General features: G+C 50.0%; 1 protein-coding gene across 1 annotated transcript in view; it reads left to right on the top strand.

The window, feature by feature from the left end:
• Positions 1–24,990, top strand: part of LOC135511983 (sorting nexin-29-like) — a 212,777-nt gene that overhangs the window by 124,471 nt on the left and 63,316 nt on the right. The window contains exons 16-17 of the mRNA XM_064933535.1: positions 410–526; positions 5,605–5,660. Of these exons, the coding sequence (XP_064789607.1) occupies positions 410–526; positions 5,605–5,660 (173 nt within the window). The remainder of the gene's footprint in view (positions 1–409; positions 527–5,604; positions 5,661–24,990) is intronic.

The following is a 24,990-nucleotide window of genomic DNA, read 5'->3' as shown; positions in this document are numbered from 1 at the left end:
CATTCACCTGTCATACACAGTCGTCCCTTTCCTCAATCTACCCTGACACCTAATGTCCTCTGACAAATGAATGCTTGTCACAGCTGTCTAGCTGTCTCTGTTCGTGACACGCTGGTGGCAGCAACCTATCATCCTGTCCAGGTCTGTTAGGGACACTGAAGGCTGATGTCACAAGCAGCCTGGACTCAACCGTGTGTGTGTGTGTGTGTGTGTGTGTGTGTGCGCGTGTGTGTGCGTGCGTGCGTGAGCATCCTTTTAGCTAATTGTACTTCCTTGCCAAACTGTTCCGCCGTGTATCATTTTTGACTGTTATTTGGAGTCTGTTGTTTTAGTTCATATACAGCTGCACGGATCAGGTGTGTGTGTGTTCCAGACCGTAACTAACCCTGTGTGTGTGTGTGTTTCCTAGGTGGCTGAGATGCATGGCGAGTTGATAGAGTTCAATGAGCATCTGTACCGTTCTATGATGGCCAAGGACCACCTCATCATCCAGATGAAACAGGAACTCATCGACCTCAGAGGACCAGTGAGTTTACATTTACATTTAAGTCATTTAGCAGACGCTCTTATCCAGAGCGACTTACAAATTGGTGAATTCACCTTCTGACATCCAGTGGAACAGCCACTTTACAATAGTGCATCTAAATCATTTAAGGGGGGGTGAGAAGGATTACTTATCCTATCCTAGGTATTCCTTGAAGAGGTGGGGTTTCAGGTGTCTCCGGAAGGTGGTGATTGACTCCGCTGTCCTGGCGTCGTGAGGGAGTTTGTTCCACCATTGGGGGGCCAGAGCAGCGAACAGTTTTGACTGGGCTGAGCGGGAACTGTACTTCCTCAGTGGTAGGGAGGCGAGCAGGCCAGAGGTGGATGAATGCAGTGCCCTTGTTTGGGTGTAGGGCCTGATCAGAGCCTGGAGGTACTGCGGTGCCGTTCCCCTCACAGCTCCGTAGGCAAGCACCATGGTCTTGTAGCGGATGCGAGCTTCAACTGGAAGCCAGTGGAGAGAGCGGAGGAGCGGGGTGACGTGAGAGAACTTGGGAAGGTTGAACACCAGACGGGCTGCGGCGTTCTGGATGAGTTGTAGGGGTTTAATGGCACAGGCAGGGAGCCCAGCCAACAGCGAGTTGCAGTAATCCAGACGGGAGATGACAAGTGCCTGGATTAGGACCTGCGCCGCTTCCTGTGTGAGGCAGGGTCGTACTCTGCGGATGTTGTAGAGCATGAACCTACAGGAACGGGCCACCACCATGATGTTGGTTGAGAACGACAGGGTGTTGTCCAGGATCACGCCAAGGTTCTTAGCGCTCTGGGAGGAGGACACAATGGAGTTGTCAACCGTGATGGCGAGATCATGGAACGGGCAGTCCTTCCCCGGGAGGAAGAGCAGCTCCGTCTTGCCGAGGTTCAGCTTGAGGTGGTGATCCGTCATCCACACTGATATGTCTGCCAGACATGCAGAGATGCGATTCGCCACCTGGTCATCAGAAGGGGAAAGGAGAAGATTAATTGTGTGTCGTCTGCATAGCAATGATAGGAGAGACCATGTGAGGTTATGACAGAGCCAAGTGACTTGGTGTATAGCGAGAATAGGAGAGGGCCTAGAACAGAGCCCTGGGGGACACCAGTGGTGAGAGCGCGTGGCGAGGAGACAGATTCTCGCCACGCCACCTGGTAGGAGCGACCTGTCAGGTAGGACGCAATCCAAGCGTGGGCCGCGCCGGAGATGCCCAACTCGGAGAGGGTGGAGAGGAGGATCTGATGGTTCACAGTATCGAAGGCAGCCGATAGGTCTAGAAGGATGAGAGCAGAGGAGAGAGAGTTAGCTTTAGCAGTGCGGAGCGCCTCCGTGATACAGAGAAGAGCAGTCTCAGTTGAATGACTAGTCTTGAAACCTGACTGATTTGGATCAAGAAGGTCATTCTGAGAGAGATAGCGGGAGAGCTGGCCAAGGACGGCACGTTCAAGAGTTTTGGAGAGAAAAGAAAGAAGGGATACTGGTCTGTAGTTGTTGACATCGGAGGGATCGAGTGTAGGTTTTTTCAGAAGGGGTGCAGCTCTCGCTCTCTTGAAGAGTTACCCTCTACATGCACTCACACACACACCCAGGGGGAGCTTTTTGGCCACTCAGTTATAAATCAACTGCCCTAGGCCACAGATACCACCTCTTATTCTAGAGCTCAAGTCCTCATCTGCTGGCCCTGCTCTGGCTGCACACTGGCTGGCTGACCAGGCAAGCTGTGTGAGTGTTCCTCTGGTCCCCTGGCCCTCTGATCCCCTGGTCATTAAAACCAATAGAAGTTCGATCCTCAAATCACTTCCATTGTATATAATCTTCGGCTTGATTGTCACGTAGTAGAGGACTTTCTTTGACACAGTAGATGGAAGCGCTGACGTCATCCAAGAATCCCTCTGAAAAGCTCCTGATGGCACATGAAGCCGGAAGGATTTCAATGGCACCCAAAAAAATCACTAAGGATCATGGTGAAAGTAACTAGCAAAGGATCATAGTTTACGTAATCATTTTAATCTTGGCTGAGAGAGTCAACCGACAAAGAGCCTCCTCGTAGCCTACCGGCCCATGATTGGTCTGTGCCAACACATGTTGTGTGACGACAAGTTAGTAGTCAGAATGGATCACTGTTTCATTAAATATCTCAATTTGTAGCGAACTTTGAAATAATAATTCAGTGTGGGGATCGAACTTGATCATAATAAACACATTTTAGATCCCAAAACATGCATCTAAAAATAATGTTTGGACGTCTTTGCGATCGTAATTTACAGTTGGAGTCCGAAGTTTACATACACTTAGGTTGGAGTCATTAAAACTTGTTTTTCAACCACTCCATAAATGTCTTGTTAACAAACTATAGTTTTGGCAAGTTGGTTAGGACATCTACTTTGTGCATGACACAAGTAATTTTTCCAACAATTGTTTACACTTATAATTCCCTGTATCACAATTTCAGTGGGTCAGAAGTTTACATACACTAAGTTGACTGTGCCTTTAAACAGCTTGGAAAGTTCCAGAAAATTGTGTGATTGCTTTAGAAGCTTCTGATAGGCTAATTGACATCATTTGAGTCAATTGGAAGTGTACCTTGTAGTGGAAATTTCCTGTATTTACCAAATCATGAGAGCAAACCACACACAAGTCAGAGTTATCATAAAGTCCATCTTTAATTATTTGAGCTCCATCACAACCCTGTGACTCTCAGATCAATTCAGTGTCTATAAATTAATTCTCTGAGAGTGCTTACAAAACAGTTCTTAGTATCATTTATAGCCAAGACACACCCATCTCAACTCACATGACGAATAACAGATCTTAGGAACATTACAAAGGAAGACTTTACTTGAGAGAGGAGTATCCCATAGCCAGAGAGCATTAGCTATAAATTATCGTTCAGTTTGCTCTCCTAAAACGAGGTTCTACTTCTCGTTCTTGGTACAACACAAGACATTAGGATATATATCAATTGTTATTTTAGACACTCCCATTCTGGACAAGCTCACGGAGACACAGTGACTGGCACACAGACATTGTGGAGCCAAGAGATAATTGGTTCCCCCTCAATCATCCCTTAACATGGTTTAAAAGGTTTGTTTACATATGAAGACAAGCTTGACCTTTACCCTTTCTGCGGCCCAAGTAGCTGAACCCTGACAGAGAACAGATCACTGCAACCGGCCAACAGTATTATCCAAAAATAGACATTCTAATGACATATCTCACATAAGCATGAAATAAAATAAATAAAACATTTTATTTATAAATGTTACCTTAATAATTCTGATTCTGCCATGACAACCTGTGGATGTATTTCAAGGCCTACCTTCAAACTCAGTGCCTATTTGCTTGACATCATGGGAAAATCTAAAGAAATCAGCCAAGACCTCAAAAAAAATTGTTGACCTCCACAAGTCTGGTTCATCCTTGGGAGCAATTTCCAAATGCCTGAAGGTACCACGTTCATCTGTATAAACACCATGGGACCACGCAGCCATCATACCGCTCAGGAAGGAGATGCGTTCAGTCTCCTAGAGATTAACGTACTTTGGTGCGAAAATTGCAAATAAATCCCAGAACAACAGCAAAGGACCTTGTGAAGATGCTGGGGGAAACGGGTACAAAAGTATCTATATCCACAGTAAAAGTCCTATATCGACATAACCTTGAAAGGCCGCTCAGCAAGGAAGAAGCCACTGCTCCAAAACCGCCATAAAAAAGCTAGACTAAGGTTTGCAACTACACATGGGGACAACGATTGTACTTTCTGGAGAATTGTCCTCTGGTCTGGTTAAACAAAAATAGAACAGTTTGGCCTTAATGACCATTTATGTTTGGAGGAAAAAGGGGGAGGCTTGCAATCCGAAGAACACCATCCCAACCGTGAAGCACGGGGGTGGCAGCATCATGTTGTGGGGGTGCTTTGCTGCAGGAGGGACTGGTGCACTTCATAAAATAGATTTCATCTTGAAGAAGGAAAATGACGTGGCTATATTGAAGCAACATCTCAAGACATCAGTCAGGAAGTTAAAACTTGGTCACAAATAGGTCTTCCAAATGTACAATGACCGCAAGCATACTTCCAAAGTTGTGGAAAAATGGCTTAAGGACAACAAAGTCAAGGTATCGGAGTGGCCATCACAAAGCCCTGCTACCAAATACTAATTGAGTGTATGCAATCATCTGACCCACTGGGAATGTGATGAAAGAAATAAAAGCTGAAATAAATAATTCTCTCTACTATTATTTTGATATTTCACATTCTTAAAATAAAGTGGTGATCCTAACTGACCTAAGACAGGGAACTTTTACTAGGATTAAATGTCAGGAATTGTTAAAAACGGAGTTTAAATGTATTTGGCTAAGGTGTATGTAAACCTCTGACTTCAACTGTACATAGGCTTTCTAGGGCAGACCAGAGATTTTGGCACCGCTAGGTTGCTACGCAGTAGCCAACCAGCAGAGCTTGTGACTTAACATTCCAGACCTGACACAGGGGGCTGCGGCTGGAAGAGAGTGGAGGTTGATATGGCCCACTCTACTCAGCCCTGTGGCCCTGTCTCTGGGGTGTGACACCCAACTTCATCCTCTCTACACCAGACCATTCTCTTCTCGTATAGACACATTGAAAATGAAAGACAGAAGGGTGTTGACACACACACACAAAGGATTACCCCTGCATGTGTCCCAGGGCCATGGGGGATTTAAGGAGAAGAAGCAGACAGATTATAGGTATCCCTTACAGCCATGCTGGGTAACAGTATCCTCCTCTGCTGCTGGAGCTCCCTCCAATCCAGGGATTAACAACAACAAGAGGCCCTATGGGGTCACACACTGATCTTTACTAGTGTGTACAGTACGTTGATGTGATAGTGGTGGTGATGGGATGGGGGTGGGGGGCAGAGTACAGTAATGTCATGGTGCTCTGCTTCACTAGTCACACAGACAGACACCTCCCTCAGGGTCTACCCAACCCTGTAGCACAGACACACAGGGGTGTGTAGAGGGTTGCTGACGTGACATTTTGTATAAACAGTGACATTTAGATTTTTCTCTTGCTCTTTCTCCTTCTCTCGCCTTGCTTTTGAATCAAGGTTCCTGGTGACCTGAGCCAGACTTCTGACGACCCCAGCCTATCAGATTTTGAGACGTAAGCAGCTTCTCTTATCACATGAGTGGTGTCCCTACTATATATATGTGTATGTCTGGCCCCATGTCTCAGCTTGATCATTATCATCTGTATCTCTATCACCTCAGGTGAGGGAAGGTAGGGGACAGTTTACAGACATCTCTGAAAATGTCTTTCTTCCTCTCTTACTCCTGGTTTCTCCTTCTACCTTTCTCTTTGAAAACCTCTGACAGTGGCAAACCCCAGCCCTGTAGCCCCCCAGTCAGAAGATACTAAACCACTTGATTATTCCTAGTACGCTATCAACTCGGTATACTGTAAGCATACACATGACCAACAGTATGTGGACATCTCTTAATTTGAGTGGATTTGGCTATTTCAGCCGTTGCTGACAGGTGTATACAATTGAGCACACAGCCATGCAATCATAGACAAACATTGTCAGTAGAATGCCCCGTACTGAAGAGCTCAGTGACATTCAACTTGACAGCGTCATAGGATACCACCTTTCCAACAAGTCAGTTTGTTACATTTCTGCCCTGCTAGAGCTGCCCTCTAAATGCTAGTTATTGTGATGTGGAAACGTCTAGGAGCAACAACGGCTCAGCCACGAAGTGGTAGGCCGCACAAGCTCACAGAATGGGACCGCCGAGTGCTGAAGCGCGTAGCATGTATAAATCGTCTGTTCTCGATTGCAACAGTTACTACAGAGTTCCAAACTGTCTCTGGAAGCAACGTCAGCACATTAACTGTTAGTCGGGAGCTTCATGAAATTGGTTTCCATGGCCGAGCAGCCACATACAGGCATAAGTTCACCATGTGCAACGCCAAGTGTCGGCTGGAGTGGTGTAAAGCTCGCCACCATTGAACCCTGGAGCAGTGGAAATGCATTCACTGGAGTGATGAATAGTGCTTCACCATCTGGCAGTCCGACGTATGAATCTGGGTTTGGCGGATGCCAGGAGAACGCTACCTGCCTGAATGCATATTACTAACTGTAACATTTGGTGGAGGAGGAATAATGGTCTGGGGCTGTTTTTCATGGTTCGGGCTAGACCCCTTAGTTCCAGTGAAGGGAAATCTTAACGCTAAAGCATACAATGCTATTCTAAATGATTCCGTGCTTTTTGTGGCGACAGTTTGGGGAAGGCCCTTTCCTGTTTCTAATTGCCTAACATCAGTGCCCGACCTCACTAATGCTCCTATGGCTGAATGGAAGCAAGTCCCCGCAGCAATGTTCCAACATCTAGTGGAAAGCCTTCCCAGAAGAGAGGAGGCTGTTATAGCAGCGAAGGGGGGACCAACTCCATATTCATGCCCAGGATTTTGGAATGAGATGTTGGACTACTTTTGGCCATGTAGTGTACATTACTGTGTATATGCAGGTGTTGTACTAACTGCTAATAGAACCTGGCTAGTACTTTATGATAACTACATTGAGGTAAAATTGTACTTACTATGACTGTGGTATTTGTCTGTCTCACCCAGCGATCTTAAAGGGCAATTCCACCACGTTTCAACCTAATTTTCCATTATCTCCAGTACAGCACCAGTGTTTACATGTGTGAAAATGGCACATTTCTAGCATTTTGTAGATGACATCATCAAAAGCTAAAACATTTTAGAAACAGTGATTTTCAAACTCTGAGATTCGCAGTGATGAGGGGAGCAAGGAAATACCCTGCCTCTGGCTAGAAATACCCTGCCTCTAGAATTACCCTCCCTCTGGCTAGAAATACCCTGCCTCTGGCTAGAAATACCCTGCTTCTGGCTAGAAATACCCTGCCTCTGGCTAGAAATACCCTGCCTCTGGCTAGAAATACCCTGCCTCTGGCTAGAAATACCCTGCCTCTGGCTAGAAATACCCTGCTTCTGGCTAGAAATACCCTGCTTCTGGCTAGAAATACCCTGCCTCTGGCTAGAAATACCCTGCCTCTGGCTAGAAATACCCTGCCTCTGGCTAGAAATACCCTGCCTCTGGCTAGAAATACCCTGCCTCTGGCTAGAAATACCCTGCCTCTGGCTAGAAATACCATGCCTCTGGCTAGATATGCCCTGCCTCTGGCTAGAAATACCCTGCCTCTGGCTAGATATACCCTGCTTCTGGCTAGAAATACCCTGCCTCTGGCTAGCTATACCCTGCCTCTGGCTAGAAATACCCTGCCTCTGGCTAGAAATACTCTGGCTAGAAATACCCTGCCTCTGGCTAGATATAACCTGCCTCTGGCTAGATATAACCTGCCTCTGGCTAGAAATACCCTGCTTCTGGCTAGAAATACCCTGCCTCTGGCTAGAAATACCCTGCCTCTGGCTAGAAATACCCTGCCTCTGGCTAGAAATACCCTGCCTCTGGCTAGAAATACCCTGCCTCTGGCTAGAAATACCCTGCCTCTGGCTAGAAATACCCTGCCTCTGGCTAGAAATACCCTGCCTCTGGCTAGAAATACCCTGCCTCTGGCTAGATATACCCTGCCTCTGGCTAGAAATACCCTGCCTCTGGCTAGATATACCCTGCCTCTGGCTAGAAATACCCTGCTTCTGGCTAGATATGCCCTGCCTCTGGCTAGAAATACCCTGCCTCTGGCTAGATATACCCTGCTTCTGGCTAGAAATACCCTGCCTCTGGCTAGCTATACCCTGCCTCTGGCTAGAAATACCCTGCCTCTGGCTAGAAATACTCTGGCTAGAAATACCCTGCCTCTGGCTAGAAATACCCTGCCTCTGGCTAGAAATACCCTGCCTCTGGCTAGATATACCCTGCCTCTGGCTAGAAATGCCCTGCCTCTGGCTAGATATACCCTGCCTCTGGCTAGAAATACCCTGCCTCTGGCTAGAAATACCCTGCCTCTGGCTAGATATAACCTGCCCCTGGCTAGATATACCCTGCCTCTGGCTAGATATGCCCTGCCTCTGGCTAGAAATACCCTGCCTCTGGCTAGATATAACCTGCCTCTGGCTAGAAATACCCTGCCTCTGGCTAGATATAACCTGCCTCTGGCTAGATATAACCTGCCTCTGGCTAGATATAACCTCCCTCTGGCTAGATATACCCTGCCTCTGGCTAGATATAACCTGCCTCTGGCTAGATATAACCTGCCTCTGGCTAGAAATACCCTGCCTCTGGCTAGAAATACCCTGCCTCTGGCTAGATAAAACCTCCCTCTGGCTAGAAATACCCTGCCTCTGGCTAGAAATACCCTGCCTCTGGCTAGAAATACCCTGCCTCTGGCTAGAAATACCCTGCCTCTGGCTAGATATACCCTGCCTCTGGCTAGATATAACCTGCCTCTGGCTAGATATAACCTGCCTCTGGCTAGAAATACCCTGCCTCTGGCTAGAAATACCCTGCCTCTGGCTAGATATAACCTGCCCCTGGCTAGATATACCCTGCCTCTGGCTAGATATGCCCTGCCTCTGGCTAGAAATACCCTGCCTCTGGCTAGATATAACCTGCCTCTGGCTAGAAATACCCTGCCTCTGGCTAGATATAACCTGCCTCTGGCTAGATATAACCTCCCTCTGGCTAGAAATGCCCTGCCTCTGGCTAGATATACCCTGCCTCTGGCTAGATATAACCTGCCTCTGGCTAGATATAACCTGCCTCTGGCTAGAAATACCCTGCCTCTGGCTAGAAATACCCTGCCTCTGGCTAGATAAAACCTCCCTCTGGCTAGAAATACCCTGCCTCTGGCTAGAAATACCCTGCCTCTGGCTAGAAATACCCTGCCTCTGGCTAGAAATACCCTGCCTCTGGCTAGATATACCCTGCCTCTGGCTAGAAATACTCTGGCTAGAATTACCCTGCCTCTGGCTAGAAATACCCTGCCTCTGGCTAGAAATACCCTGCCTCTGGCTAGATATACCCTGCCTCTGGCTAGAAATACCCTGCCTCTGGCTAGATATACCCTGCCTCTGGCTAGAAATGCCCTGCCTCTGGCTAGATATACCCTGCCTCTGGCTAGAAATACCCTGCCTCTGGCTAGAAATACCCTGCCTCTGGCTAGAAATACCCTGCCTCTGGCTAGAAATACCCTGCCTCTGGCTAGATATGCCCTGCCTCTGGCTAGAAATACCCTGCCTCTGGCTAGATATACCCTGCCTCTGGCTAGAAATACCCTGCCTCTGGCTAGCTATACCCTGCCTCTGGCTAGAAATACCCTGCCTCTGGCTAGAAATACCCTGCCTCTGGCGAGCTACACCCTGCCTCTGGCTAGAAATACCCTGCCTCTGGCTAGAAATACCCTGCCTCTGGCTAGAAATACCCTGCCTCTGGCTAGATATGCCCTGCCTCTGGCTAGAAATACCCTGCCTCTGGCTAGCTATACCCTGCCTCTGGCTAGAAATACCCTGCCTCTGGCTAGAAATACCCTGCCTCTGGCTAGATATAACCTGCCCCTGGCTAGATATACCCTGCCTCTGGCTAGATATGCCCTGCCTCTGGCTAGAAATACCCTGCCTCTGGCTAGATATAACCTCCCTCTGGCTAGAAATACCCTGCCTCTGGCTAGAAATACCCTGCCTCTGGCTAGAAATACCCTGCCTCTGGCTAGATATACCCTGCCTCTGGCTAGATATAACCTGCCTCTGGCTAGATATAACCTGTCTCTGGCTAGAAATACCCTGCTTCTGGCTAGAAATACCCTGCTTCTGGCTAGAAATACCCTGCCTCTGGCTAGAAATACCCTGCCTCTGGCTAGAAATACCCTGCCTCTGGCTAGATATACCCTGCCTCTGGCTAGATATAACCTGCCTCTGGCTAGATATAACCTGCCTCTGGCTAGAAATACCCTGCTTCTGGCTAGAAATACCCTGCTTCTGGCTAGAAATACCCTGCCTCTGGCTAGAAATACCCTGCCTCTGGCTAGAAATACCCTGCCTCTGGCTAGAAATACCCTGCCTCTGGCTAGAAATACCCTGCCTCTGGCTAGAAATACCCTGCCTCTGGCTAGAAATACCCTGCCTCTGGCTAGAAATACCCTGCCTCTGGCTAGATATACCCTGCCTCTGGCTAGAAATACCCTGCCTCTGGCTAGATATACCCTGCCTCTGGCTAGAAATACCCTGCTTCTGGCTAGATATGCCCTGCCTCTGGCTAGAAATACCCTGCCTCTGGCTAGATATACCCTGCTTCTGGCTAGAAATACCCTGCCTCTGGCTAGCTATACCCTGCCTCTGGCTAGAAATACCCTGCCTCTGGCTAGAAATACTCTGGCTAGAAATACCCTGCCTCTGGCTAGAAATACCCTGCCTCTGGCTAGAAATACCCTGCCTCTGGCTAGATATACCCTGCCTCTGGCTAGAAATGCCCTGCCTCTGGCTAGATATACCCTGCCTCTGGCTAGAAATACCCTGCCTCTGGCTAGAAATACCCTGCCTCTGGCTAGATATAACCTGCCCCTGGCTAGATATACCCTGCCTCTGGCTAGATATGCCCTGCCTCTGGCTAGAAATACCCTGCCTCTGGCTAGATATAACCTGCCTCTGGCTAGAAATACCCTGCCTCTGGCTAGATATAACCTGCCTCTGGCTAGATATAACCTGCCTCTGGCTAGATATAACCTCCCTCTGGCTAGATATACCCTGCCTCTGGCTAGATATAACCTGCCTCTGGCTAGATATAACCTGCCTCTGGCTAGAAATACCCTGCCTCTGGCTAGAAATACCCTGCCTCTGGCTAGATAAAACCTCCCTCTGGCTAGAAATACCCTGCCTCTGGCTAGAAATACCCTGCCTCTGGCTAGAAATACCCTGCCTCTGGCTAGATATACCCTGCCTCTGGCTAGATATAACCTGCCTCTGGCTAGATATACCCTGCCTCTGGCTAGAAATACCCTGCCTCTGGCTAGAAATACCCTGCCTCTGGCTAGATATACCCTGCCTCTGGCTAGATATAACCTGCCTCTGGCTAGATATAACCTGCCTCTGGCTAGAAATACCCTGCCTCTGGCTAGAAATACCCTGCCTCTGGCTAGATATAACCTGCCCCTGGCTAGATATACCCTGCCTCTGGCTAGATATGCCCTGCCTCTGGCTAGAAATACCCTGCCTCTGGCTAGATATAACCTGCCTCTGGCTAGAAATACCCTGCCTCTGGCTAGATATAACCTGCCTCTGGCTAGATATAACCTCCCTCTGGCTAGAAATGCCCTGCCTCTGGCTAGATATACCCTGCCTCTGGCTAGATATAACCTGCCTCTGGCTAGATATAACCTGCCTCTGGCTAGAAATACCCTGCCTCTGGCTAGAAATACCCTGCCTCTGGCTAGATAAAACCTCCCTCTGGCTAGAAATACCCTGCCTCTGGCTAGAAATACCCTGCCTCTGGCTAGAAATACCCTGCCTCTGGCTAGAAATACCCTGCCTCTGGCTAGATATACCCTGCCTCTGGCTAGATATACCCTGCCTCTGGCTAGAAATACCCTGCCTCTGGCTAGATATACCCTGCCTCTGGCTAGAAATGCCCTGCCTCTGGCTAGATATACCCTGCCTCTGGCTAGAAATACCCTGCCTCTGGCTAGAAATACCCTGCCTCTGGCTAGAAATACCCTGCCTCTGGCTAGATATGCCCTGCCTCTGGCTAGAAATACCCTGCCTCTGGCTAGATATACCCTGCCTCTGGCTAGAAATACCCTGCCTCTGGCTAGCTATACCCTGCCTCTGGCTAGAAATACCCTGCCTCTGGCTAGAAATACCCTGCCTCTGGCGAGCTACACCCTGCCTCTGGCTAGAAATACCCTGCCTCTGGCTAGAAATACCCTGCCTCTGGCTAGAAATACCCTGCCTCTGGCTAGATATGCCCTGCCTCTGGCTAGAAATACCCTGCCTCTGGCTAGCTATACCCTGCCTCTGGCTAGAAATACCCTGCCTCTGGCTAGAAATACCCTGCCTCTGGCTAGATATAACCTGCCCCTGGCTAGATATACCCTGCCTCTGGCTAGATATGCCCTGCCTCTGGCTAGAAATACCCTGCCTCTGGCTAGATATAACCTGCCTCTGGCTAGAAATACCCTGCCTCTGGCTAGATATAACCTGCCTCTGGCTAGATATAACCTCCCTCTGGCTAGAAATGCCCTGCCTCTGGCTAGATATACCCTGCCTCTGGCTAGATATAACCTGCCTCTGGCTAGATATAACCTGCCTCTGGCTAGAAATACCCTGCCTCTGGCTAGAAATACCCTGCCTCTGGCTAGATAAAACCTCCCTCTGGCTAGAAATACCCTGCCTCTGGCTAGAAATACCCTGCCTCTGGCTAGAAATACCCTGCCTCTGGCTAGAAATACCCTGCCTCTGGCTAGATATACCCTGCCTCTGGCTAGAAATACTCTGGCTAGAATTACCCTGCCTCTGGCTAGAAATACCCTGCCTCTGGCTAGAAATACCCTGCCTCTGGCTAGATATGCCCTGCCTCTGGCTAGAAATACCCTGCCTCTGGCTAGATATAACCTGCCTCTGGCTAGAAATACCCTGCCTCTGGCTAGATATAACCTGCCTCTGGCTAGATATAACCTCCCTCTGGCTAGAAATGCCCTGCCTCTGGCTAGATATACCCTGCCTCTGGCTAGATATAACCTGCCTCTGGCTAGATATAACCTGCCTCTGGCTAGAAATACCCTGCCTCTGGCTAGAAATACCCTGCCTCTGGCTAGATAAAACCTCCCTCTGGCTAGAAATACCCTGCCTCTGGCTAGAAATACCCTGCCTCTGGCTAGAAATACCCTGCCTCTGGCTAGAAATACCCTGCCTCTGGCTAGATATACCCTGCCTCTGGCTAGAAATACTCTGGCTAGAATTACCCTGCCTCTGGCTAGAAATACCCTGCCTCTGGCTAGCTATACCCTGCCTCTGGCTAGAAATACCCTGCCTCTGGCTAGAAATACCCTGCCTCTGGCGAGCTACACCCTGCCTCTGGCTAGAAATACCCTGCCTCTGGCTAGAAATACCCTGCCTCTGGCTAGAAATACCCTGCCTCTGGCTAGATATGCCCTGCCTCTGGCTAGAAATACCCTGCCTCTGGCTAGAAATACCCTGCCTCTGGCTAGAAATACCCTGCCTCTGGCTAGAAATACCCTGCCTCTGGCTAGAAATACCCTGCCTCTGGCTAGAAATACCCTGCCTCTGGCTAGATATACCCTGCCTCTGGCTAGAAATACCCTGCCTCTGGCTAGATATACCCTGCCTCTGGCTAGAAATACCCTGCTTCTGGCTAGATATGCCCTGCCTCTGGCTAGAAATACCCTGCCTCTGGCTAGATATACCCTGCTTCTGGCTAGAAATACCCTGCCTCTGGCTAGCTATACCCTGCCTCTGGCTAGAAATACCCTGCCTCTGGCTAGAAATACTCTGGCTAGAAATACCCTGCCTCTGGCTAGAAATACCCTGCCTCTGGCTAGAAATACCCTGCCTCTGGCTAGATATACCCTGCCTCTGGCTAGAAATGCCCTGCCTCTGGCTAGATATACCCTGCCTCTGGCTAGAAATACCCTGCCTCTGGCTAGAAATACCCTGCCTCTGGCTAGATATAACCTGCCCCTGGCTAGATATACCCTGCCTCTGGCTAGATATGCCCTGCCTCTGGCTAGAAATACCCTGCCTCTGGCTAGATATAACCTGCCTCTGGCTAGAAATACCCTGCCTCTGGCTAGATATAACCTGCCTCTGGCTAGATATAACCTGCCTCTGGCTAGATATAACCTCCCTCTGGCTAGATATACCCTGCCTCTGGCTAGATATAACCTGCCTCTGGCTAGATATAACCTGCCTCTGGCTAGAAATACCCTGCCTCTGGCTAGAAATACCCTGCCTCTGGCTAGATAAAACCTCCCTCTGGCTAGAAATACCCTGCCTCTGGCTAGAAATACCCTGCCTCTGGCTAGAAATACCCTGCCTCTGGCTAGATATACCCTGCCTCTGGCTAGATATAACCTGCCTCTGGCTAGATATACCCTGCCTCTGGCTAGAAATACCCTGCCTCTGGCTAGAAATACCCTGCCTCTGGCTAGATATACCCTGCCTCTGGCTAGATATAACCTGCCTCTGGCTAGATATAACCTGCCTCTGGCTAGAAATACCCTGCCTCTGGCTAGAAATACCCTGCCTCTGGCTAGATATAACCTGCCCCTGGCTAGATATACCCTGCCTCTGGCTAGATATGCCCTGCCTCTGGCTAGAAATACCCTGCCTCTGGCTAGATATAACCTGCCTCTGGCTAGAAATACCCTGCCTCTGGCTAGATATAACCTGCCTCTGGCTAGATATAACCTCCCTCTGGCTAGAAATGCCCTGCCTCTGGCTAGATATACCCTGCCTCTGGCTAGATATAACCTGCCTCTGGCTAGATATAACCTGCCTCTGGCTAGAAATACCCTGCCTCTGGCTAGAAATACCCTGCCTCTGGCTAGATAAAACCTCCCTCTGGCTAGAAATACCCTGCCTCTGGCTAGAAATACCCTGCCTCTGGCTAGAAATACCCTGCCTCTGGCTAGAAATACCCTGCCTCTGGCTAGATATACCCTGCCTCTGGCTAGATATACCCTGCCTCTGGCTAGAAATACCCTGCCTCTGGCTAGATATACCCTGCCTCTGGCTAGAAATGCCCTGCCTCTGGCTAGATATACCCTGCCTCTGGCTAGAAATACCCTGCCTCTGGCTAGAAATACCCTGCCTCTGGCTAGAAATACCCTGCCTCTGGCTAGATATGCCCTGCCTCTGGCTAGAAATACCCTGCCTCTGGCTAGATATACCCTGCCTCTGGCTAGAAATACCCTGCCTCTGGCTAGCTATACCCTGCCTCTGGCTAGAAATACCCTGCCTCTGGCTAGAAATACCCTGCCTCTGGCGAGCTACACCCTGCCTCTGGCTAGAAATACCCTGCCTCTGGCTAGAAATACCCTGCCTCTGGCTAGAAATACCCTGCCTCTGGCTAGATATGCCCTGCCTCTGGCTAGAAATACCCTGCCTCTGGCTAGCTATACCCTGCCTCTGGCTAGAAATACCCTGCCTCTGGCTAGAAATACCCTGCCTCTGGCTAGATATAACCTGCCCCTGGCTAGATATACCCTGCCTCTGGCTAGATATGCCCTGCCTCTGGCTAGAAATACCCTGCCTCTGGCTAGATATAACCTGCCTCTGGCTAGAAATACCCTGCCTCTGGCTAGATATAACCTGCCTCTGGCTAGATATAACCTCCCTCTGGCTAGAAATGCCCTGCCTCTGGCTAGATATACCCTGCCTCTGGCTAGATATAACCTGCCTCTGGCTAGATATAACCTGCCTCTGGCTAGAAATACCCTGCCTCTGGCTAGAAATACCCTGCCTCTGGCTAGATAAAACCTCCCTCTGGCTAGAAATACCCTGCCTCTGGCTAGAAATACCCTGCCTCTGGCTAGAAATACCCTGCCTCTGGCTAGAAATACCCTGCCTCTGGCTAGATATACCCTGCCTCTGGCTAGAAATACTCTGGCTAGAATTACCCTGCCTCTGGCTAGAAATACCCTGCCTCTGGCTAGAAATACCCTGCCTCTGGCTAGATATGCCCTGCCTCTGGCTAGAAATACCCTGCCTCTGGCTAGATATAACCTGCCTCTGGCTAGAAATACCCTGCCTCTGGCTAGATATAACCTGCCTCTGGCTAGATATAACCTCCCTCTGGCTAGAAATGCCCTGCCTCTGGCTAGATATACCCTGCCTCTGGCTAGATATAACCTGCCTCTGGCTAGATATAACCTGCCTCTGGCTAGAAATACCCTGCCTCTGGCTAGAAATACCCTGCCTCTGGCTAGATAAAACCTCCCTCTGGCTAGAAATACCCTGCCTCTGGCTAGAAATACCCTGCCTCTGGCTAGAAATACCCTGCCTCTGGCTAGAAATACCCTGCCTCTGGCTAGATATACCCTGCCTCTGGCTAGAAATACTCTGGCTAGAATTACCCTGCCTCTGGCTAGAAATACCCTGCCTCTGGCTAGAAATACCCTGCCTCTGGCTAGATATACCCTGCCTCTGGCTAGAAATACCCTGCCTCTGGCTAGATATACCCTGCCTCTGGCTAGAAATGCCCTGCCTCTGGCTAGATATACCCTGCCTCTGGCTAGAAATACCCTGCCTCTGGCTAGAAATACCCTGCCTCTGGCTAGAAATACCCTGCCTCTGGCTAGAAATACCCTGCCTCTGGCTAGATATGCCCTGCCTCTGGCTAGAAATACCCTGCCTCTGGCTAGATATACCCTGCCTCTGGCTAGAAATACCCTGCCTCTGGCTAGCTATACCCTGCCTCTGGCTAGAAATACCCTGCCTCTGGCTAGAAATACCCTGCCTCTGGCGAGCTACACCCTGCCTCTGGCTAGAAATACCCTGCCTCTGGCTAGAAATACCCTGCCTCTGGCTAGAAATACCCTGCCTCTGGCTAGATATGCCCTGCCTCTGGCTAGAAATACCCTGCCTCTGGCTAGCTATACCCTGCCTCTGGCTAGAAATACCCTGCCTCTGGCTAGAAATACCCTGCCTCTGGCTAGATATAACCTGCCCCTGGCTAGATATACCCTGCCTCTGGCTAGATATGCCCTGCCTCTGGCTAGAAATACCCTGCCTCTGGCTAGATATAACCTGCCTCTGGCTAGAAATACCCTGCCTCTGGCTAGATATAACCTGCCTCTGGCTAGATATAACCTCCCTCTGGCTAGAAATGCCCTGCCTCTGGCTAGATATACCCTGCCTCTGGCTAGATATAACCTGCCTCTGGCTAGATATAACCTGCCTCTGGCTAGAAATACCCTGCCTCTGGCTAGAAATACCCTGCCTCTGGCTAGATAAAACCTCCCTCTGGCTAGAAATACCCTGCCTCTGGCTAGAAATACCCTGCCTCTGGCTAGAAATACCCTGCCTCTGGCTAGAAATACCCTGCCTCTGGCTAGATATACCCTGCCTCTGGCTAGAAATACTCTGGCTAGAATTACCCTGCCTCTGGCTAGAAATACCCTGCCTCTGGCTAGAAATACCCTGCCTCTGGCTAGATATACCCTGCCTCTGGCTAGAAATGCCCTGCCTCTGGCTAGATATACCCTTCCTCTGGCTAGAAATACCCTGCCTCTGGCTAGATATAACCTGCCTCTGGCTAGAAATACCCTGCCTCTGGCTAGATATAACCTGCCTCTGGCTAGATATAACCTCCCTCTGGCTAGAAATGCCCTGCCTCTGGCTAGATATACCCTGCCTCTGGCTAGATATAACCTGCCTCTGGCTAGATATAACCTGCCTCTGGCTAGAAATACCCTGCCTCTGGCTAGAAATACCCTGCCTCTGGCTAGATAAAACCTCCCTCTGGCTAGAAATACCCTGCCTCTGGCTAGAAATACCCTGCCTCTGGCTAGAAATACCCTGCCTCTGGCTAGATATACCCTGCCTCTGGCTAGAAATACTCTGGCTAGAATTACCCTGCCTCTGGCTAGAAATACCCTGCCTCTGGCTAGAAATACCCTGCCTCTGGCTAGATATACCCTGCCTCTGGCTAGAAATGCCCTGCCTCTGGCTAGATATACCCTGCCTCTGGCTAGAAATACCCTGCCTCTGGCTAGAAATACCCTGCCTCTGGCTAGAAATACCCTGCCTCTGGCTAGATATGCCCTGCCTCTGGCTAGAAATACCCTGCCTCTGGCTAGATATACCCTGCCTCTGGCTAGAAATACCCTGCCTCTGGCTAGCTATACCCTGCCTCTGGCTAGAAATACCCTGCCTCTGGCTAGAAATACCCTGCCTCTGGCGAGCTACACCCTGCCTCTGAATAGAAATCCTCTGTCTAGAAATACTCTGGCTAGAAATACCCTGCCTCTGGCTAGATATAACCTGCCCCTGGCTAGATATACCCTGCCTCTGGCTAGATATGCCCTGCCTCTGGCTAGAAATACCCTGCCTCTGGCTAGATATAACCTGCCTCTGGCTAGAAATACCCTGCCTCTGGCTAGATATAACCTGCCTCTGGCTAGATATAACCTCCCTCTGGCTAGAAATGCCCTGCCTCTGGCTAGATATACCCTGCCTCTGGCTAGATATAACCTGCCTCTGGCTAGATATAACCTGCCTCTGGCTAGAAATACCCTGCCTCTGGCTAGAAATACCCTGCCTCTGGCTAGATAAAACCTCCCTCTGGCTAGAAATACCCTGCCTCTGGCTAGAAATACCCTGCCTCTGGCTAGAAATACCCTGCCTCTGGCTAGAAATACCCTGCCTCTGGCTAGATATACCCTGCCTCTGGCTAGAAATACTCTGGCTAGAATTACCCTGCCTCTGGCTAGAAATACCCTGCCTCTGGCTAGAAATACCCTGCCTCTGGCTAGATATACCCTGCCTCTGGCTAGAAATGCCCTGCCTCTGGCTAGATATACCCTTCCTCTGGCTAGAAATACCCTGCCTCTGGCTAGAAATAGCCTGCCTCTGGCTAGAAATACCCTGCCTCTGGCTAGAAATACCCTGCCTCTGGCTAGATATACCCTGTCTCTGGCTAGATATGCCCTGCCTCTGGCTAGATATGCCCTGCCTCTGGCTAGATATAACCTGCCTCTGGCTAGATATACCCTGCCTCTGGCTAGAAATACCCTGCCTCTGGCTAGAAATACCCTGCCTCTGGCTAGAAATACCCTGCCTCTGGCTAGATATGCCCTGCCTCTGGCTAGAAATACCCTGCCTCTGGCTAGATATAACCTGCCTCTGGCTAGAAATACCCTGCCTCTGGCTAGATATAACCTGCCTCTGGCTAGAAATGCGCTGCCTCTGGCTAGATATACCCTGCCTCTGGCTAGATATAACCTGCCTCTGGCTAGATATAACCTGCCTCTGGCTAGAAATACCCTGCCTCTGGCTAGAAATACCCTGCCTCTGGCTAGATAAAACCTCCCTCTGGCTAGAAATACCCTGCCTCTGGCTAGAAATACCCTGCCTCTGGCTAGAAATACCCTGCCTCTGGCTAGATATACCCTGCCTCTGGCTAGATATGCCCTGCCTCTGGCTAGAAATACCCTGCCTCTGGCTAGATATACCCTGCCTCTGGCTAGAAATACCCTGCCTCTGGCTAGCTATACCCTGCCTCTGGCTAGAAATACCCTGCCTCTGGCTAGAAATACCCTGCCTCTGGCGAGCTACACCCTGCCTCTGAATATAAATCCTCTGTCTAGAAATACTCTGGCTAGAAATACCCTGCCTCTGGCTAGATATAACCTGCCCCTGGCTAGATATACCCTGCCTCTGGCTAGATATGCCCTGCCTCTGGCTAGAAATACCCTGCCTCTGGCTAGATATAACCTGCCTCTGGCTAGAAATACCCTGCCTCTGGCTAGATATAACCTGCCTCTGGCTAGATATAACCTCCCTCTGGCTAGAAATGCCCTGCCTCTGGCTAGATATACCCTGCCTCTGGCTAGATATAACCTGCCTCTGGCTAGATATAACCTGCCTCTGGCTAGAAATACCCTGCCTCTGGCTAGAAATACCCTGCCTCTGGCTAGATAAAACCTCCCTCTGGCTAGAAATACCCTGCCTCTGGCTAGAAATACCCTGCCTCTGGCTAGAAATACCCTGCCTCTGGCTAGAAATACCCTGCCTCTGGCTAGATATACCCTGCCTCTGGCTAGAAATACTCTGGCTAGAATTACCCTGCCTCTGGCTAGAAATACCCTGCCTCTGGCTAGAAATACCCTGCCTCTGGCTAGATATACCCTGCCTCTGGCTAGAAATGCCCTGCCTCTGGCTAGATATACCCTGCCTCTGGCTAGAAATACCCTGCCTCTGGCTAGAAATACCCTGCCTCTGGCTAGAAATACCCTGCCTCTGGCTAGAAATACCCTGCCTCTGGCTAGATATACCCTGCCTCTGGCTAGATATGCCCTGCCTCTGGCTAGATATGCCCTGCCTCTGGCTAGATATAACCTGCCTCTGGCTAGAAATACCCTGCCTCTGGCTAGATATAACCTGCCTCTGGCTAGATATAACCTCCCTCTGGCTAGAAATGCCCTGCCTCTGGCTAGATATAACCTGCCTCTGGCTAGATATAACCTGCCTCTGGCTAGAAATACCCTGCCTCTGGCTAGAAATACCCTGCCTCTGGCTAGATAAAACCTCCCTCTGGCTAGAAATACCCTGCCTCTGGCTAGAAATACCCTGCCTCTGGCTAGAAATACCCTGCCTCTGGCTAGAAATACCCTGCCTCTGGCTAGATATACCCTGCCTCTGGCTAGAAATACTCTGGCTAGAATTACCCTGCCTCTGGCTAGAAATACCCTGCCTCTGGCTAGAAATACCCTGCCTCTGGCTAGATATACCCTGCCTCTGGCTAGAAATGCCCTGCCTCTGGCTAGATATACCCTGCCTCTGGCTAGAAATACCCTGCCTCTGGCTAGAAATACCCTGCCTCTGGCTAGAAATACCCTGCCTCTGGCTAGAAATACCCTGCCTCTGGCTAGAAATACCCTGCCTCTGGCTAGATATACCCTGCCTCTGGCTAGATATGCCCTGCCTCTGGCTAGATATGCCCTGCCTCTGGCTAGATATAACCTGCCTCTGGCTAGAAATACCCTGCCTCTGGCTAGATATAACCTGCCTCTGGCTAGATATAACCTCCCTCTGGCTAGAAATGCCCTGCCTCTGGCTAGATATAACCTGCCTCTGGCTAGATATAACCTGCCTCTGGCTAGAAATACCCTGCCTCTGGCTAGAAATACCCTGCCTCTGGCTAGATAAAACCTCCCTCTGGCTAGAAATACCCTGCCTCTGGCTAGAAATACCCTGCCTCTGGCTAGAAATACCCTGCCTCTGGCTAGAAATACCCTGCCTCTGGCTAGATATACCCTGCCTCTGGCTAGCTATACCCTGCCTCTGGCTAGAAATACCCTGCCTCTGGCTAGAAATACCCTGCCTCTGGCTAGAAATACCCTGCCTCTGGCTAGATATGCCCTGCCTCTGGCTAGATATGCCCTGCCTCTGGCTAGAAATACCCTGCCTCTGGCTAGATATACCCTGCTTCTGGCTAGAAATACCCTGCCTCTGGCTAGCTATACCCTGCCTCTGGCTAGAAATACCCTGCCTCTGGCTAGAAATACTCTGGCTAGAATTACCCTGCCTCTGGCTAGAAATACCCTGCCTCTGGCTAGAAATACCCTGCCTCTGGCTAGAAATACCCTGCCTCTGGCTAGATATAACCTCCCTCTGGCTAGAATTACCCTGCCTCTGGCTAGAAATACCCTGCCTCTGGCTAGATATAACCTGCCTCTGGCTAGATATAACCTGCCTCTGGCTAGATATAACCTCCCTCTGGCTAGATATACCCTGCCTCTGGCTAGATATAACCTGCCTCTGGCTAGATATAACCTGCCTCTGGCTAGAAATACCCTGCCTCTGGCTAGAAATACCCTGCCTCTGGCTAGATAAAACCTCCCTCTGGCTAGAAATACCCTGCCTCTGGCTAGAAATACCCTGCCTCTGGCTAGAAATACCCTGCCTCTGGCTAGATATACCCTGCCTCTGGCTAGAAATACCCTGCCTCTGGCTAGATATGCCCTGCCTCTGGCTAGAAATACCCTGCCTCTGGCTAGATATACCCTGCCTCTGGCTAGATATACCCTGCCTCTGGTTAGATATACCCTGCCTCTGGTTAGATATACCCTGCCTCTGGCTAGATATACCCTGCCTCTGGCTAGATATGCCCTGCCTCTGGCTAGATATACCCTGCCTCTGGTTAGATATGCCCTGCCTCTGGCTAGATATACCCTGCCTCTGGTTAGATATACCCTGCCTCTGGTTAGATATGCCCTGCCTCTGGCTAGATATACCCTGCCTCTGGTTAGATATACCCTGCCTCTGGTTAGATATGCCCTGCCTCTGGTTAGATATGCCCTGCCTCTGGCTAGATATACCCTGCCTCTGGTTAGATATACCCTGCCTCTGGTTAGATATGCCCTGCCTCTGGTTAGATATACCCTGCCTCTGGTTAGATATGCCCTGCCTCTGGTTAGATATACCCTGCCTCTGGTTAGATATACCCTGCCTCTGGTTAGATATACCCTGCCTCTTGCTAGAAATACCCTGCCTCTGGTTAGATATGCCCTGCCTCTGGCTAGATATACCCTGCCTCTGGCTAGATATACCCTGCCTCTGGTTAGATATACCCTGCCTCTGGTTAGATATACCCTGCCTCTGGCTAGATATACCCTGCCTCTGGCTAGATATACCCTGCCTCTGGTTAGATATACCCTGCCTCTGGTTAGATATACCCTGCCTCTGGCTAGATATACCCTGCCTCTGGTTAGATATACCCTGCCTCTGGCTAGATATACCCTGCCTCTGGCTAGCTATACCCTGCCTCTGGCTAGAAATACCCTGCCTCTGGCTAGAAATACCCTGCCTCTGGCTAGAAATACCCTGCCTCTGGTTAGATATACCCTGCCTCTGGCTAGATATACCCTGCCTCTGGCTAGATATACCCTGCCTCTGGTTAGATATACCCTGCCTCTGGTTAGATATACCCTGCCTCTGGCTAGATATACCCTGCCTCTGGTTAGATATACCCTGCCTCTGGCTAGATATACCCTGCCTCTGGCTAGCTATACCCTGCCTCTGGCTAGAAATACCCTGCCTCTGGCTAGAAATACCCTGCCTCTGGCTAGAAATACCCTGCCTCTGGCGAGCTACACCCTGCCTCTGGCTAGAAATACCCTGCCTCTGGCTAGAAATACCCTGCCTCTGGCTAGAAATACCCTGCCTCTGGTTAGATATAACCTGCCTCTGGCTAGATATGCCCTGCCTCTGGCTAGATATACCCTGCCTCTGGCTAGATATACCCTGCCTCTGGTTAGATATACCCTGCCTCTGGTTAGATATACCCTGCCTCTGGCTAGATATACCCTGCCTCTGGCTAGATATGCCCTGCCTCTGGCTAGATATACCCTGCCTCTGGTTAGATATGCCCTGCCTCTGGCTAGATATACCCTGCCTCTGGTTAGATATACCCTGCCTCTGGTTAGATATGCCCTGCCTCTGGCTAGATATACCCTGCCTCTGGTTAGATATACCCTGCCTCTGGTTAGATATGCCCTGCCTCTGGTTAGATATGCCCTGCCTCTGGCTAGATATACCCTGCCTCTGGTTAGATATACCCTGCCTCTGGTTAGATATGCCCTGCCTCTGGTTAGATATACCCTGCCTCTGGTTAGATATGCCCTGCCTCTGGTTAGATATACCCTGCCTCTGGTTAGATATACCCTGCCTCTGGTTAGATATACCCTGCCTCTGGCTAGAAATACCCTGCCTCTGGTTAGATTTGCCCTGCCTCTGGCTAGATATACCCTGCCTCTGGCTAGATATACCCTGCCTCTGGTTAGATATACCCTGCCTCTGGTTAGATATACCCTGCCTCTGGCTAGATATACCCTGCCTCTGGCTAGATATACCCTGCCTCTGGTTAGATATACCCTGCCTCTGGTTAGCTATACCCTGCCTCTGGCTAGAAATACCCTGCCTCTGGCTAGAAATACCCTGCCTCTGGCTAGAAATACCCTGCCTCTGGCTAGATATACCCTGCCTCTGGCTAGATATGCCCTGCCTCTGGCTAGATATGCCCTGCCTCTGGCTAGATATAACCTGCCTCTGGCTAGAAATACCCTGCCTCTGGCTAGATATAACCTGCCTCTGGCTAGATATAACCTCCCTCTGGCTAGAAATGCCCTGCCTCTGGCTAGATATAACCTGCCTCTGGCTAGATATAACCTGCCTCTGGCTAGAAATACCCTGCCTCTGGCTAGAAATACCCTGCCTCTGGCTAGATAAAACCTCCCTCTGGCTAGAAATACCCTGCCTCTGGCTAGAAATACCCTGCCTCTGGCTAGAAATACCCTGCCTCTGGCTAGAAATACCCTGCCTCTGGCTAGATATACCCTGCCTCTGGCTAGAAATACTCTGGCTAGAATTACCCTGCCTCTGGCTAGAAATACCCTGCCTCTGGCTAGAAATACCCTGCCTCTGGCTAGATATACCCTGCCTCTGGCTAGAAATGCCCTGCCTCTGGCTAGATATACCCTGCCTCTGGCTAGAAATACCCTGCCTCTGGCTAGAAATACCCTGCCTCTGGCTAGAAATACCCTGCCTCTGGCTAGAAATACCCTGCCTCTGGCTAGAAATACCCTGCCTCTGGCTAGATATACCCTGCCTCTGGCTAGATATGCCCTGCCTCTGGCTAGATATGCCCTGCCTCTGGCTAGATATAACCTGCCTCTGGCTAGAAATACCCTGCCTCTGGCTAGATATAACCTGCCTCTGGCTAGATATAACCTCCCTCTGGCTAGAAATGCCCTGCCTCTGGCTAGATATAACCTGCCTC

Source organism: Oncorhynchus masou, chromosome 24 (genome assembly GCF_036934945.1).
Source record: "Oncorhynchus masou masou isolate Uvic2021 chromosome 24, UVic_Omas_1.1, whole genome shotgun sequence".
In the NCBI taxonomy this organism is placed as follows: Eukaryota; Metazoa; Chordata; class Actinopteri; order Salmoniformes; family Salmonidae; genus Oncorhynchus; species Oncorhynchus masou.
Note: the sequence above shows the minus strand (reverse complement) of the source record. Positions and strands in the feature narration are given on the sequence as shown.